The sequence below is a fragment of the Nerophis ophidion genome, linkage group LG17, assembly GCF_033978795.1.
Source record: "Nerophis ophidion isolate RoL-2023_Sa linkage group LG17, RoL_Noph_v1.0, whole genome shotgun sequence".
Classification (NCBI taxonomy): domain Eukaryota; kingdom Metazoa; phylum Chordata; class Actinopteri; order Syngnathiformes; family Syngnathidae; genus Nerophis; species Nerophis ophidion.
The window spans coordinates 14,778,210-14,793,523 of record NC_084627.1 but is presented as its reverse complement, the minus strand read 5'-3'; the positions used below and the strand labels follow the sequence as shown (position 1 = coordinate 14,793,523).

The window sequence follows — 15,314 nt, the reverse complement described above, 5'->3', positions numbered from 1 at the left end:
TCCCTTTATCGGCTGAAAACTACAATGTGGCTGACGTGATGGAGGCGCATTTGAAAGGCGTTTGGCCTGGAGGAGGACTGCGGTACGTTAAAAAGACACAAATCTGCACATTCTGAAAAGACAGTCCAAAAGTGGCTTGAAGATGGTCTGTAAAAAATAATCTATGAAACATTTTGACCAAAGAACAAACATTACATGTTATGTAGACCACAAATAAGTGTTTTAAATGTAGAAAAAAAAAATTATATATATATATATATATATATATATATATATATATATATATATATATATATATCCATCCATCCATCCATTTTCTACCGCTTATTCCCTTTTTGGGGTCGCGGGGGGCGCTGGCGCCTATCTCAGCTACAATCAGGCGGAAGGCGGGGTACACCCTGGACAAGTCGCAGGGCCAACACAGATAGACAGACAACATTCACACTCACATATAGATATACATATATATAATATGAACTCCTGCAATGAGGTGGCGACTTGTCCAGGGTGTACGCTGCCTTCCGCCCGATTGTAGCTGAGATAGGCACCAGCGCCCCCCGCTACTCAAAAGGGAATAAGCGGCAGAAAATGGATGGATATATATCTATGAACTCTTTTCAAACTCTATGGGCGGCATGGCTCAGATGGTAGAGCTGCCGTGCCAGCAAACTTGAGGTTTTTGGGTTCGATCCCAGCCTACGCCATTCTAGTCACTGTGTCATTTGGGCAAGACACTTTAAATACCACTCGAGCCTTTAACGGCCTACTGAAACCCACTACTAGCGACCACGCAGTCTGATAGTTTATATATCAATGATGAAATATTAACATTGCAACACATGCCAATACGGCCGGTTTAGTTGACTAAATTACAATTTTAAATTTCCCGCGGAGTTTCTAGTTGAAAACATCGCGGAAAGATGACGCGTATGATGACACGTGTTTGTGACGTTATTGGTTGTAGGGGACATTTTAGCCCAGCATCACTTACGGCTAAAAGTCGTCTCTTTACATCGCATAATTACACAGTATTTGTGACATCTGTGTTGCTGAATCTTTTGCAATTTGTTCAATTAATAATAGAGACTGTAAAAAAGAATGCTGTTGGTGGAAAGCGGTGGATTGCAGCTGCCTTTTGCAACCGAAACACAGCCGGTGTTTCTTTGTTTGTTGTGAAGCTTTAGCGAACATGTTTCTCTACCACACGTCAACCAGTAAGTTTTTGGATGAGAAAATTGTGATATTATGTCGGCTCTTACCGGAGACTTGTGCGGAGTTAGCGTCCTGCAGCAGCTGTCAAAAAAGTCAGCTGTGATCTTGGCTCCTCCATTGGCTTCTCTCAGAGACACTGGTGGTCACCGCAGCCCTCGGACTTTCAGGTATGACTTTAAAATCTCACTAAAACACTATTAACACAATAAGCAGTTAAGGGATTTTCCAGAATTATCCAAGTAAATGTGTCTAATAACATCTGAATCGCTGCCACTGCCATTCTTTTTTTTTTGTCGTGCTTCACTCTAACTTTCCTCATCCACGAATCCTTCATCCTCGCTCAAATTAATGGGGAAATTGTCGCTTTCTCGGTCCGAATCGCTCTTGCTGCTGGTGACTATCATTATAAACAATGTGAGGAGCCCTACAACCAGTGACGTCACGCGCACATCGTCTGCTACTTCCGGTACAGGCAAGGCTTTTTTATTAGCGACCAAAAGTTGCACACTTTATCGTGGATGTTCTCTACTAAATACTTTCAGCAAAAATATGGCAATATCTCGAAATGATCAAGTATGACACATAGAATGGACCTGCTATCCCCGTTTAAATAAGAAAATCTCATTTCAGTAGGCCTTTAAATAGACCAGTTGATCTGCCGTCTCTTTTCCACTTTGCCCCCCTCTTCTGCGTGGACAGGTTATGAGGTGACCACAGATGTTGCACTAGCTGTTCAAAGTCGGGACCCGGGGTGGACCACTCATCCGTGTATCCGTTGGGGGCGATTCAAGATGATCCCCTGCTTGCCCCACTATGGACTGGACTCCCACACTGTTAACTAGCTCCACTCGACGTCCATTGCACTGGTCGCCCAGGAAGGGGGGGTCTCCACATCTGCGGCCCCCTTTCTCATCGTATCCCATTGGGCTTAGTTTTTTTCTTGCCCTGATGTGGGATCTGAGCCGAGGATGTCGTTGTGCCTTGTCTTGCGATTAAGGGCTATATAAATAAACTTTGATTGATTTTATGCACCTTGATTTAAGTGCCATCCTCACTGGTTTAAATATAACTTAAAAAAAGTTAAAGTACCACTGATAGTCACACACACACTAGGTGTGCTGAAATTATCCTCTGCATTTGACCCATCCCCTTGTTTCGCCCCCTGGGAGGTGAGGGGAGCAGTGAGCAACAGCGGTGGCCGCGCTCGGGAATCATTTTTGGTGATTTAACCCCCAATTCCAACCCTTGATGCTGAGTGCCAAGCAGGGAGGTAATGGGTCTCATTTTTATAGTCTTTGGTATGACTCGGCCGGGGTTTGAACACATGACCTACCGATCTAAATGTAGATTATGGGGTTTCACAATGCAAGGTGCTTTAAATCTCTGGAGAAAAAGAGCTATATAAATATCATTCATTTCACAACTCTATAATATGACGTTGTTGTATGCATCTATTACAACATAAAGTAGCAAGAAAGACATCAATAATGAATCAAGCAAAACATGTTCTGGACCAAAAATCCCTTCATATTCTTTACTGCTCACTAGTGTTACCATATCTGAGTTATTGTGTAGAAACAACTACTAAAATACACATCATTCATTAACCATGTTACAAAAAAGATTAGTTAGAATAATACATAATGTTGGATATAGAGAACATACAAGTCCTTTATTCATTGAATCAAAAATACTGATATTCCACAACATAGTGAATTTGCAAACATCTAAAATTATACACAAAGGAAACTATAACCTGCTACCCAAGAGTATAAAACAATTCTTCTCAACAAAAGAGGAGCCATATAATCTTAGAGAACAATGTAATTTAAAACTGTTGTACGCACGTATTACACTTAAAGGCCTACTGAAACCCACTACTACCGACCACGCAGTCTGATAGTTTATATATCAATGATGAAATATTAACATTGCAACACATGCCAATACGGCCGGTTTAGTTTACTAAATTACCATTTTAAATTTCCCGCGAAGTGTCGTGTTGAAATATCTATGATGATGCGTATAATGACGTGTGCGTTTGACATCTAGGGTTGTAGCGGACATTATTTTCCAGCCCGATCCACTTTAATCGCATAATTACACAGTATTCTGGATATCTGTGTTGCTGAATCTTTTGCAATTTGTTCAATTAATAATGGAGAAGTCAAAGTAGAAAGATGGAGGTGGGAAGTTTTAGCCTTTATCCACACAAACACACGGTGTTTCCTTGTTTAAAATTCCCGGAGGTGAAGCTTTACTATGGATCAGAGCGGTCAAGCGAACATGATTCCCGACCGCTTGTCAACCGGCAGGTTTCGGTGAGAAAATTGTGGTAAAAAGTCGCCTCTTACCGGAGATCAGCTGAGTTTGCAGCGTCCATAGATAGATAGATAGATAGTACTTTATTGATTCCTTCAGGTGAGTTCCTTCAGGAAAATTAAAATTCCAGCAGCAGTGTACAGAGTTGAGATCAATTTAAAAAAGAGTAAAAAGTAAATAATGGGGGTTTAAAAGGAAAGGATGAAAGATTCGTGGAGGATGATATTGATAGCGAAGAACTAGAATAAATAAATAAATAAAATAAAGTTTAAAAAAAAAAGGCGATTGCAGCTGCCGTCGACTTCCCTCAGAGACTTGCGTCAAGACACCCGCTGACACACCCATCCGACTATCAGGTACTATTTAATCTCACTAAAACACTAGCAACACAATAGAAAGATAAGGGATTTCCCAGAATTATCCTAGTAAATGTGTCTAAAAACATCTGAATCCGTCCCAATGCAATCGCCTTTTTTTTTTTAACTTTATTTTATTTATTTATTGTAGTTCTTCGCTATCAATATCATCCTCCACGAATCTTTCATCCTCGCTCAAATTAATGGCGAAATTGTCGTATTTTAGGTCCGAATAGCTCTTGCCGCTGGAGGCTCCCATTATAAACAATGTGAGGACGTGAGGAGCTCTCAACCTTGTGACGTCATCGTCTGCGACTTCCGGTAAAGGCAAGGCTTTTTTATCAGCATCAAAAGTTGCAAACTTTATCGTCGATGTTCTCTACTAAATCCTTTCAGCAAAAATATGGCAATATCCCAAAATTATCAAGTATGACACATAGAATGGACCTGCTATCCCCGTTTAAATAAGAACATCTAATTTCAGTAGGCCTTTAATGCAGTATGAACAAGAATGTCTTAATGTAGACACATATAATCGTCATACTGCTGTGATTATATGTATCAAGTGCTCATTCAAGGCTAAGGCAAAAATATCGAGATATATATATCGTGTATCGTGAAATGGCCTGACAATATCGAGATATCAAAAAAAAGGCCATATCGCCCAGCCATACTCCTTTTCAAACATGATGAATAGATTAATTGGAAATTTTGATGTATTATGTAGAATGCATGCATGTTCCAAATAAACTCAAACTCAACTCAAGTCCACGATGGCAAGACCTCCCATTATAGGAGAACTTTAAAAGGCCCTTCTTGGTTTGCGTGACGTTCAGCTGCTTTTTGTTTTTTAGCAAGAATTAAAACTGATCTGAAAACGTTGTCAACTGTCCAGTGTTTATCGAGATGGTTGTCGTGTAGATAACTTCGCTTTTTCTCTCATGACGAGCAATCATTCCGCTCAGTGTCTTGACATATATCATCACTCAAGCATCGGCACCCGTTTTTTGTTGTTGTTTTTTTTTTTTTATTGCTCCATATCCCCCTGTTTCAAGCCTCCAATACCAACATCGATTACCGCATTTTTCGGAGTATAAGTCGCACTGGAGTATAAGTCGCACCTGCCGAAAATGCATAATAAAGAAGGAAAAAAACATATACAAGTCGCACTGGAGTAGGGCTGGGCGATATATCGATATATACGATATATCGCGGGTTTGTATCTTTGCGATATAGAAAATGACTATATCGTAATATTCGAATATACGTTCACACGCAGGACTTTTAGCTTCAGGCGTACACTACAGGCTCTGCTCGCTCTTTCCTGTCTCTCCTTCTCGCAGACAAGCAGGCTTACATACGTCACACGTCACATACACACCCTCGCAGGGTAGAGAGGTAAAAAAAAAAAAAAAGGGCAGAGAGGTAGCGACGTGGCTAATGTTAGCTGCTAACTTGGCCGTACGAGAGAAAGATGGTGCGGATCTGGTAACAAATGAAGGAAGACTTAATTCCCAATAACAACAGCAGGGTTTTCATCGTCTGGCAGTGGTTCGGCTTCAAGTGGGAATATGTCGAACAGACAACCGTATTTTGTCAAGTGTGGAGGGGGGAAGCGTTGCTATAAAAAGTAGCATTACTGCTAATATGTAGCATCGTTTGTAAAGTCACTCGCTAGAGAATGAAGAGAATTTCATAACCTTAGTAACATACCACATAGTGAAGGACAAATGACTTGAATGTTTGTGCCATTGCTTAATAACTTTAATAAATACACTATTGTTCAATTGACTTAGTTGTGATTTCCCTCTCTGCATGAAAGTTTAAAAGTAGCATATATGAATGCAGTATGAAGAAGAATGTTTTAATGTATACACATAGAATCATCATACTGCTGTGATTATATGCATCAAGTGTTCATTCAAGGCCAAGGCAAAATATCGTAATATATATCGTATATCGCGATATGGCCTAAAAATATTGCGATATTAAAAAAAGGCAATATCGCCCAGCCCTACACTGGAGTATAAGTCGCATGTTTTGGGGGAACATTTATTTGATAAAACCCAACACCAAGAATAGACATTTGAAAAGCAATTTACAATAAATAAAGAATAGTGAACAACAGGCTGAATAAGTGTATGTTATATGACGCATAAATAACCAACTGAGAAGGTGCCTGGTATGTTAACGTAACATATTATGGTAAGAGTCATTTAAATAACTAAAACATATAGAACATGCTATACGTTTACCAAACAATCTGTCACTCCTAATCGCTAAATCCCATGAAATCTTTTACGTCTAGTCTCTTACGTGAATGAGCTAAATAATATTTGATATTTTACAGTAATGTGTTAATAATTTCACACATAAGTCGCTCCTGAGTATAAGTCGCACCCCTGGCCAAACTATGCAAAAAACTGCGACTTATAGTCCAAAAAATATGGTAGTTGCCATGGTTGCTGGAAACGTGCAACACGGAACTCACGCAGTTGATAACTTGAGGGAGGGCGTGTTTATGCATGATGAGTTTGTTGAGCATGGGGACGTGTCACGAGGTCGTCTGCCTCATCAAGAGCATGATGCGACCAACCGGGGAAAACAAGGCAATGGATGAAGTAATAAAAATGTCCGGTACTCACCGTTAAGCATTGCATATTCTCAGGGCGGTTGGTCTCAGGAGCAGCACCATGGTTTGACAGCACAGCCTCTGAAATGTAGACAAAAGAATCTCGGGCTGACACTGTTCCTTTGGAGCACATCTCAGCCACAAAACACCCTTCTGGGTGGAGGCAAAAGTCCAAAAGTAGTTCTGAGAGCCCATAAAAGTCCCTCAGGTCGAGTATGGCTGGGATAGTGTCGCATGGACTGAGGGTTTAAACTTCAGAGCACACTTATGAAGAAGAAGAAAGAAAGAAGAAAAAAAACACAGGCGTTTGGTAAAATCCCACAAGATGCAAGGATATCACAAAAGTGCCCAAGAGAGGAGGAGTGCAAGGGAGAACAAGTGAAAGGGAATAGGAGGAGGGAAGAAGAAGAGAAAAGGAACTCCTCTCTCTCTCTATTATCCGCCCGTCACCGGGCTCCAGGGAGGGTCGCCATGGTTACAGGGACTCCCGCCTCAGTGTCCTTTTTCAACTATAGCTCAGAAAGGCAGCATTCAGCACGCGGGGTGACACAATGTGGATTTTCTCCCCCCCATCGCCCCTCCAATTCCTATTCCTCCATGTTTACAGCTCATCTAATCACTTTGGATCTTCTCCAAAAGTTCCTTCCATGAAAAGTCAAAACCATCTCGCCTGCAATGCCAGGCCCCTTTCCTGCCACGCCCCTTCTAATCATATATTATTCACTTTATGATGAAACACCTGCACAGGCACCGAGAGGATTTATAGGTGCATTAATTATTTTTTAGCATATTTATACATAACATGGATTATAAGTAAATGATCAATAACAATTACATTAATGAATGCATTAAATACATAATGTTTTGTAATATATATAAAATGTTATGGATAAATTAAATAGAAATAATTTTCACTTGCACTTTTATAAAGAAAAACATTTTTTAATTTTCTCATATATTTTATATGAAGTTGTATTAATAATAACTTAAAGTATAAATATATTATAGGAAGGCATGGTATTGGTGCTTTCAATAAATAATTAATTTAATTATGTAAAATATATATGACATTGTTTTATAAATAAATTGAATATAAAAATATATATTTGTAATTTACCTAGGAAAATAAATGAATGAATATTTCTAAAGATGTACATAATTGTATTAAATGATAATAAATGTAATAATGAACAAATCATAGGAAGGAATGTTTTTGTGTTTCCAATAATGAACTACATTTTGTTTATGTATGATAATACATGTACAATTGTATTAGATTAGATAGTACTTTATTTATTCCGTCAGGAGAGTTCCTTCAGGAAAATTAAAATTTTCAGTACAATCCCATTCAAGTTTAGACAAACATTACAGGGAGACAGAACAGGATCGCTGACGGGTCTGCCAGCTTCCAGCGCCCCTTACAAAAAAGATGAGATACAGGTAAACAGGGGGGGGGGATGGGAGAAAAAAATAGAAGATTAAAATAAAATAAAATTAAAATCGGTCTTAGCCTGGGCCCTGGAGAGGGGGTTTAATGTATTTATTATAAATACATTAAATAATAAACTAGAATAATTAGTTTCTATAGAAAAAAAAATACATGTTTATAAGATGCATACAATTATGTTATGAATAAATACGAATGATTGTTTTTGGCACTTTCAGTAAGAAAAAAAAATGTCATATTTGTTTACATATTTTAAGAACATGCAATAAATACATTAAATAATAAACTAGAATAAATAGTTTCTCTAGAAAAAAAATACATGTTTATAAGATGCATACAATTATGTTATGAATAAATAGGAATGATTGTTTTTGGGCACTTTCAGTAAGAAAACAAAATGTCATATTTGTTTACATATTTCAAGAACATGCAATAAATAATGAATGTTTATGAATATGAAACTGTTTTATGATTTAATGTAATGATATATAAACTATAGGAATAATTATTTGTACCTTGTTTAGGAAAATTAATCCCCATTTTACAAGTTTTTATTGTAAATCAAAATTGTGACTATTTTGGGGATAGGTTCTTTATTTACACGTGTATTAAATATTTTTTTTTAAATGTACCAATGTTCCATGAAAAAAATTCTATAAAATATTTTAAACACATTTTCATTAGCAAATAAATAAACGCTGATTTGAAAAATAAATACATTGTTAGATCCAAATATGTTTAAAAATAGGAAGGATTTGTATTTACACTTTCATTAAGAAAACCTTTTTATAATATATTTATTGTTATAAATACTGTACATTCAGTTATAAATTAATTAGTGTAAATACATCATAATAGTCATAAAGTATAGTACGGTCGCATAGTTAATTATTGAGGTTTTTTATGATTAATTGCTGCATTAAATTTAACAAATATAACAGCACAACAAAAGAAGAGTATTTGTATTTATTTTTTTGTACAGCTTATATGATTTTGTTCAAACTTGTATACAAAAATGCTTTAAAATATTTAGATGAAAAAAGTAAGAAAAACAAATGTCCAAATTAGTTTTGCCAAAATATGTTCCATACAATATTCACAGTTTTTTCTTTTCTCCATCACCGCTACACGTTTGTGTTAAATTACCAAAGTATTAAATAAGACAAACCAAAAAGGACACACAATCCTTACAAATGGTCACGTTTGACTCGAGAGGTAACACTGTATTACAAAACCCAAAACCAGGGAAGTTGGCACATTGTGTAACTCGAAAAATATAAAAAGATTTACACTGATTTGTAAATCCTATTCAACCTGTATTCAATCGAATAGACTGCTACAACAAGGTACTTAATGTTCAAACTCGAAAACTTTGATATTTTTTGCAAATATTAGCTTATTTGGAATTTGATGCCTGCAACATGTTTATAAAAGGTGGCACAAGTGGCAAAAAAGAATGAGAAAGTTGAGGAATGCTCATCAAACACTTATTTGGAACATCCCACAGGTGAACAGGCTAATTGGGAACAGATGGGTGCCATGATTGGGTATAAAAGCAGCTTCCATGAAATGGTAGTCATTCACAAACAAGGATGGGGCGAGGGTCACTACTTTGTGAACAAATGCTTGAGCAAATTGTCGAACAGTTTAAGAACAACATTTCTCAATGAGCTATTGCAAGGAATTTAGGGATTTCACCATCTAAGGTCTGTAATATCATCAAAAGGTTCAGAGAATCTGGAGAAATCACTGCTCGTAACAATGAATGCCCGTGGACTTGGAACCATTACGCGGTACTGCATCAAAAAGTGACATCAGTGTGTAAATTATATCACCACATGGCCTCAGGAACACTTCAGAAAACCACTGTCAGTAACAACACTTCATCTGTAAGTGCAAGTTAAAACTCTACTATGCAAAGAAAAAGCCAGTTATCAGTTATCAACAACACCCAGAAAAGCAGCCGGCTTTGCTGGGCCCAATGCAAAAGTGGAAAAGTGTTCTATGGTCTGACTAGTCCACATTTCAAATTGTTTTTGGAAACTGTGGCTGTTGTGTCCTCCAGAACAAAAAGGAAAATAACTGTCCTGATTGTTATAGGCGCAAAGTTTAAAAACCAGCATCTGTGATGGTATGGGGGTGTATTTTTACCCAAGGCATGGGTAACTTACACATCTGTGAAGGAACCATTAATGCTGAAAGGCACATACAGGTTTTAAAGCAATATATGTTGCCATCCAAGCAACGCCCCTGCTTATTTCAGCAAGACAATGCCTAGCCACGTGTTACAACAGCGTGGCTTCATAGTAAAAGAGTGTGGGTACTAGACTGGCCAGATCTGTCTCCCATTGAAAATGTGTGGCACATTATGAAGCCTAAAATACCGCAATTAAGACCCCGGACTGTTGAACAACTTAAGCTGTACATCAAACATGAATGGGAAAGAACTCCACCTGAAAAGCTTCAAAAATTTGTCTCTTCAGTTCCCAAACATTTACTGAGTGTTGTTTAAAGGAAAGGCCGTGTAACACAATGGTAAAAATGCCCCTGTGACCACTTTTTTGGCAATGTGTTGCTGCCATTAAATTCTAAGTTAATGATTATTTGCAAAAAAAATGTTGCTCAGTTCGAACATTAAATATCTTGTCTTTGCAGTCTATTCAATTGAATATAAGTTTTAAATGATTTGCAAATCATTGTATTCTGTTTTTATTTAAGAATTACACAAAGTGCCAACAAGGTTTTGTGGGTTCTTCTCTTCTTGTAGTGTCATGTTTACTTAATAAGTACTACAATGTGTACAGTATATCTATACTGTCTTGTCCTCCACATTTTGTGTTAACCCCAGTTTCTAAGTTGCCGGTTACCATGGAAAAAACTAAAGATCAAACAATAACAACAAAAAGATTCCTTCTCTATGTGAATCCCCCCAAAAAAAAAAAAACTTCAGGGGTCCAGCAGGGAAAAAGAGTGGGGGTAACCTGGCTGGCGTCAGGCCCAGGACAGCCGCCTTTTGTCTGCTCAGGACATCAGGCATGATGGCATGGAAGCAGCTGGAAGCATGACTGACATAGAAAAAACAGCAGTAATAAATGATGAAGGCAGCGGCCAGTGGGAAAAGTATACACAGGAGAGAGAAGGCTGAAGATTAGAGAAAGGCAAAAGAAGAAAAACAAAGAAAGGAACTAAAGACATGCAGAAAGTAAAGACTTGCTGGCTGTGGGCCAGAATGAAAAAGTCCTTTACTCGATTCAAGAGCACTTTTCCACTTGTTTTTTTTTTTTTCACCCCGCACCCATAAACAAACAAACACTTAATGGATCGAGCAGAGCCTTGTACCACTTGACCGCTTCAAAAAACTCAACTCTGTAGGAATGTTGTCGATTGTATGACATTATATCAATTTGGCGTTGGTATTAAGCCATGTACAAGACCGACTGCAAAATGTTAGTGAATATCGTTACCTGGGTGCCACTTTAGACCCAACACTTGGCCTTAAAAAACAGATGTGCCAGAGACTTAAGTACAACATACATATGTTCAAATGTCTCAGGAATTCGTTAACACGGTAGGCAGCTCAAACTTATTTGAATGCAATGATTATGTCTCGTTTTTATTATCATATAACATGTTGGTCCCAAGCAAGCAAAATGACACAGAGGCCAATGGAATCCTTGCATAAAAAAAAAAATCGCTCAAAATATTTGACCGAAAACCACATCGCCACCGTCACTGTTTAGTTCTCCAAAAATATAGATTGTTCAATTTTGCTAACATTCAAAGATTATAGCCAATTGAATCGTAAATAACACTGCAATAGCGCCACTTAAGCACTTTGTCCAGTTTACATCTGCTGTGACAACCGGAAATACACAAGCCTCCACCAGGGGGCAATGTCACGTACCCAGATGTAAAACCTCTTTTGCACAGCCTTTCCATCCATCCATTTTCGACCGCTTGAAGTCTATTTCAGCTGCACATGGGCTTTTTTTTTTTTTTGATTGATTGATTGATTGATTGATTGATTGATTGATTGATTGATAGGAGTTAAATGGTGGAGCAAGCTCAGTGATGAGCTGAAGACATGCACTTCTTTGGTAAGGTTTAAGAAAAAATTGAAATATTAAATAATTGCAAATTATGAAATATAGTAACAATTACTTTCATCCCATTGATTTTTGATTTTTTTTTAACAGGATAGGCAAATATAAGCTTTGGCTTCAGCCTATTCCTTTTTTGGTCATTATTTTTCTTTTCTTTGGTTTGTAAATGTGCATAATTGTATACATATAACATGTACTGTAAAACTGATCACACAAAATGGTTAATTGATTTGATTGATTATATGACCGAAATAAACTTATTTCATTCATTCATTCATTCATTCATACTTTTATTAGTAGATTGCACAGTTCAGTGCATATTCCGTACAATTGACCACTAAATGGTAACACCTAAATAAGTTTTTCAACTTGTTTAAGTCGTGGTCCACGTTAATCAATTCATGGTACAAAGATATACCATCAGCATAACACAGTCATCACACAGGTTAATCCTCATGGTATATACATTGAATTGTTTACATTATTTACAATCCGGGGGTGGGATGAGGAGCTTTGGTTGATATCAGTACTTCAGTCATCAACAATTGCATCAACAGAGAAATGGACATTGAAACAGTGTAGGTCTTACTTAGTAGGATATCTACACCCAGCAGAGAACATAGTGAGTTCAGATAGCATAAGAACAAGTATATACATTAGAAGTACATTTGATTATTTACATTAGTTTATGTATAATCCGGGGAGATGGGATGTGAATGGAGGAGGGTATTAGTAAAGGGTTGAAGTTGCCTGGAGGTGTTGTTTTAGAGCGGTTTTGAAGGAATATAGAGATGCACTTACTTTTATACCTGTTGGGAGTGCATTCCACATTGATGTGGCATAGAAAGAGAATGAGTTCAGACCTTTGTTAAATCGGAATCTGGGTTTTACGTGGTTTGTGGAGCTCCCCCTGGTGTTGTGGTTAAGGCGGTCATTTACATTAAGGAAGTAGTTTGACATGTACTTTGGTATCAGGGAGGTGTAGCGGATTTTATAGACTAGGCTCAGTGCAAGTTGTTTTAGTCTGTCCTCCACCCTGAGCCAGCCCATTTTGGAGAAGTGGGTTGGAGTGAGGTGTGAGCTGGGGTGGAGGTCTAAAAGTAACTGGACTAGCTTGTTCTGGGATGTTTGGAGTCTAGATTTGAGGGTTTTGAAGGTGCTGGGGTACCAGGAGGTGCAAGCGTAATCGAAAAAGGTGCTTTTGTTGACCAGAGAGGAGATTCTGTAGAGGAATCTCGTTCTTTGGTTGACCTTTTTGATTACCTTAGTGGCCATTTTATCACAGGAAAGATTAGGCGGAAGGCGGCGTATAGCCTGGACAAGTCTCTACCTCAATAAAAAGCATCAAAGGAATGGAACAACCTCACAAAAAACTTGAAAAGTCAAACAGATTACTCTTCATTTTCAATTGATGTTCGAAAGTGGCTTTGGAGCAATCAAAGCTGCTCAAACGGTCACTAAGGTGGGCACTATGTTTGACATAGTGCCCACATAGTCAAACATAGTGCAAGCCTTGCATAAATATCTCTGCCAAAATGTTTAAAAAAAACTGTGTTTAGTTGTACTGTGCAGGTTTGTAATAAATATTTCAATTAAATTCAATTGTGTGTTATACGTATTTGTGCATGAGAACATTTTGTTGTAAGCTGTGAGAGGTGTGTGTTAAAATCATGGCTGTTTTTACAAATGATGACAGAGCACACATGGTCTATGTGTGATGATGTAAATGAGGTGTGGTTGTAATGTATAATAAGTAACTGTCAATGAAAGGGCATTTTTATCACTTTACTTATTTGATTATATGGTATAGTATAATTGTATTGTTATAATTGTATTGCATGTTTTTTGTATCTCTTTATTTAGGTAGCCAGGGACTACAGATGGAAATGAGCTATTTAGCTATAATCTGGTGCACAACATATCTGTTTTTGAGTTTAATGTTTCTGTGCATTGTCCCTTCAATTAAAGACACAACTAAACTAGACTGTATAAACTAAATTAGACTGTATAAACTAAACTCGACTCAGACAGTTTCCTGGCTCAAGAACACGTTATAGAAAAAGTATGTTAAGATATCAAGCTGTGACCGGGAAAATAGAGATGCAATAGTGTTAAATCATAGGTGGAGGGCAGGAGTATGTTCAAAAAAGAAGAAGAAACCACAAATTAAAAAAAGATTTTAAACTTTTTTTTTTTTCCTTTAAAACCTCTGAAGGCTTAGTGGCCACATGTGTGGACTGCACGTTTTAGCTCTTATTTCCAAAACTGTGTACACTACTGAATTGGGGTCTTATGGCCGCTTATGTGGACACGTATACTGCCATCTGGTGGTGTCAGAAGAGTATAACATACAATGGAATTTGGGGGGAGTGTAAAAATAAGAATTAGCATGTCACTACACGAAGTACACGTTTGTGTACCTGAGGGACTAAGTACATCATATAAAAAGATCATTCTTAGTTTCTATTCTAATTAGGGTCCAATAAGCCCAAATAGCAAAGAGAAATAAAAAAAAACATGTAAACAAACAGCTTGGGCCTTTAGAGGTTGGTTAATGCAAGGACCTTCAGTTGCCAATAGGGCAATCATTTTTTATAGGATTAATCACACTTTTAAATTGGAATTATTCGAGATTAATACAAGTAAATTGGTTGCTTAACTCTTAACATGCCGTTTGTGTGCATATGTGTTCCAAAAATATCTCTATAATATTCCATTATTACTTTTATTTCTTATTGTATCTATGTTTCTGTTTTTTTGTCATGCTATATACTAATATTTGATTTTATTGTATTAGCCGATACTGATACATCAGCTCGAATCGTACATACTTTTATTATTTTATAGTGTGGAAGTAAAAAAAAAATGTCTTGATCATGTATGAAATAACTGTCAGAATAATTGTATCTAAGTTATCACAAAACTTTGTGTTACATTGAGTTCAGCTCACCCGGCGAGAGGACAAAAGCTATCTTTGATCCTAACAAAAAAAGGCTTGTAAAACTCCACAGTGTAGGGTGGGAAGCAACATGAAGGTGTTCTGTTTCTTTGATGTATTGTAATCAACAAAAATATATTGTCTTGACCCGAGATCTACAAAGCGAAGAGGAAGCATGACAGGACTCCCCTCCAGGGACCTCTTCTTTGAACTGTTTTACAACCTTTTCTGTAAACTTTATGACTTTTTCCTTTAACTGTTTTAATCAAAGGCGATGGCTGTTTACAACCCCCCTCCATTAAAA

The 15,314-nt window shown here is 37.3% G+C and overlaps 1 protein-coding gene across 5 annotated transcripts in view; it reads right to left on the bottom strand.

Moving 5' to 3' along the window:
• The window catches only part of rgs3a (regulator of G protein signaling 3a), a 354,609-nt gene that overhangs the window by 284,546 nt on the left and 54,749 nt on the right, over nt 1-15,314 (bottom strand). For all 5 annotated transcript variants that reach the window (XM_061876388.1, XM_061876386.1, XM_061876385.1 and 2 more), the window contains one exon: nt 6,536-6,603. In XM_061876388.1, the coding sequence (XP_061732372.1) occupies nt 6,536-6,603 (68 nt within the window). The remainder of the gene's footprint in view (nt 1-6,535; nt 6,604-15,314) is intronic.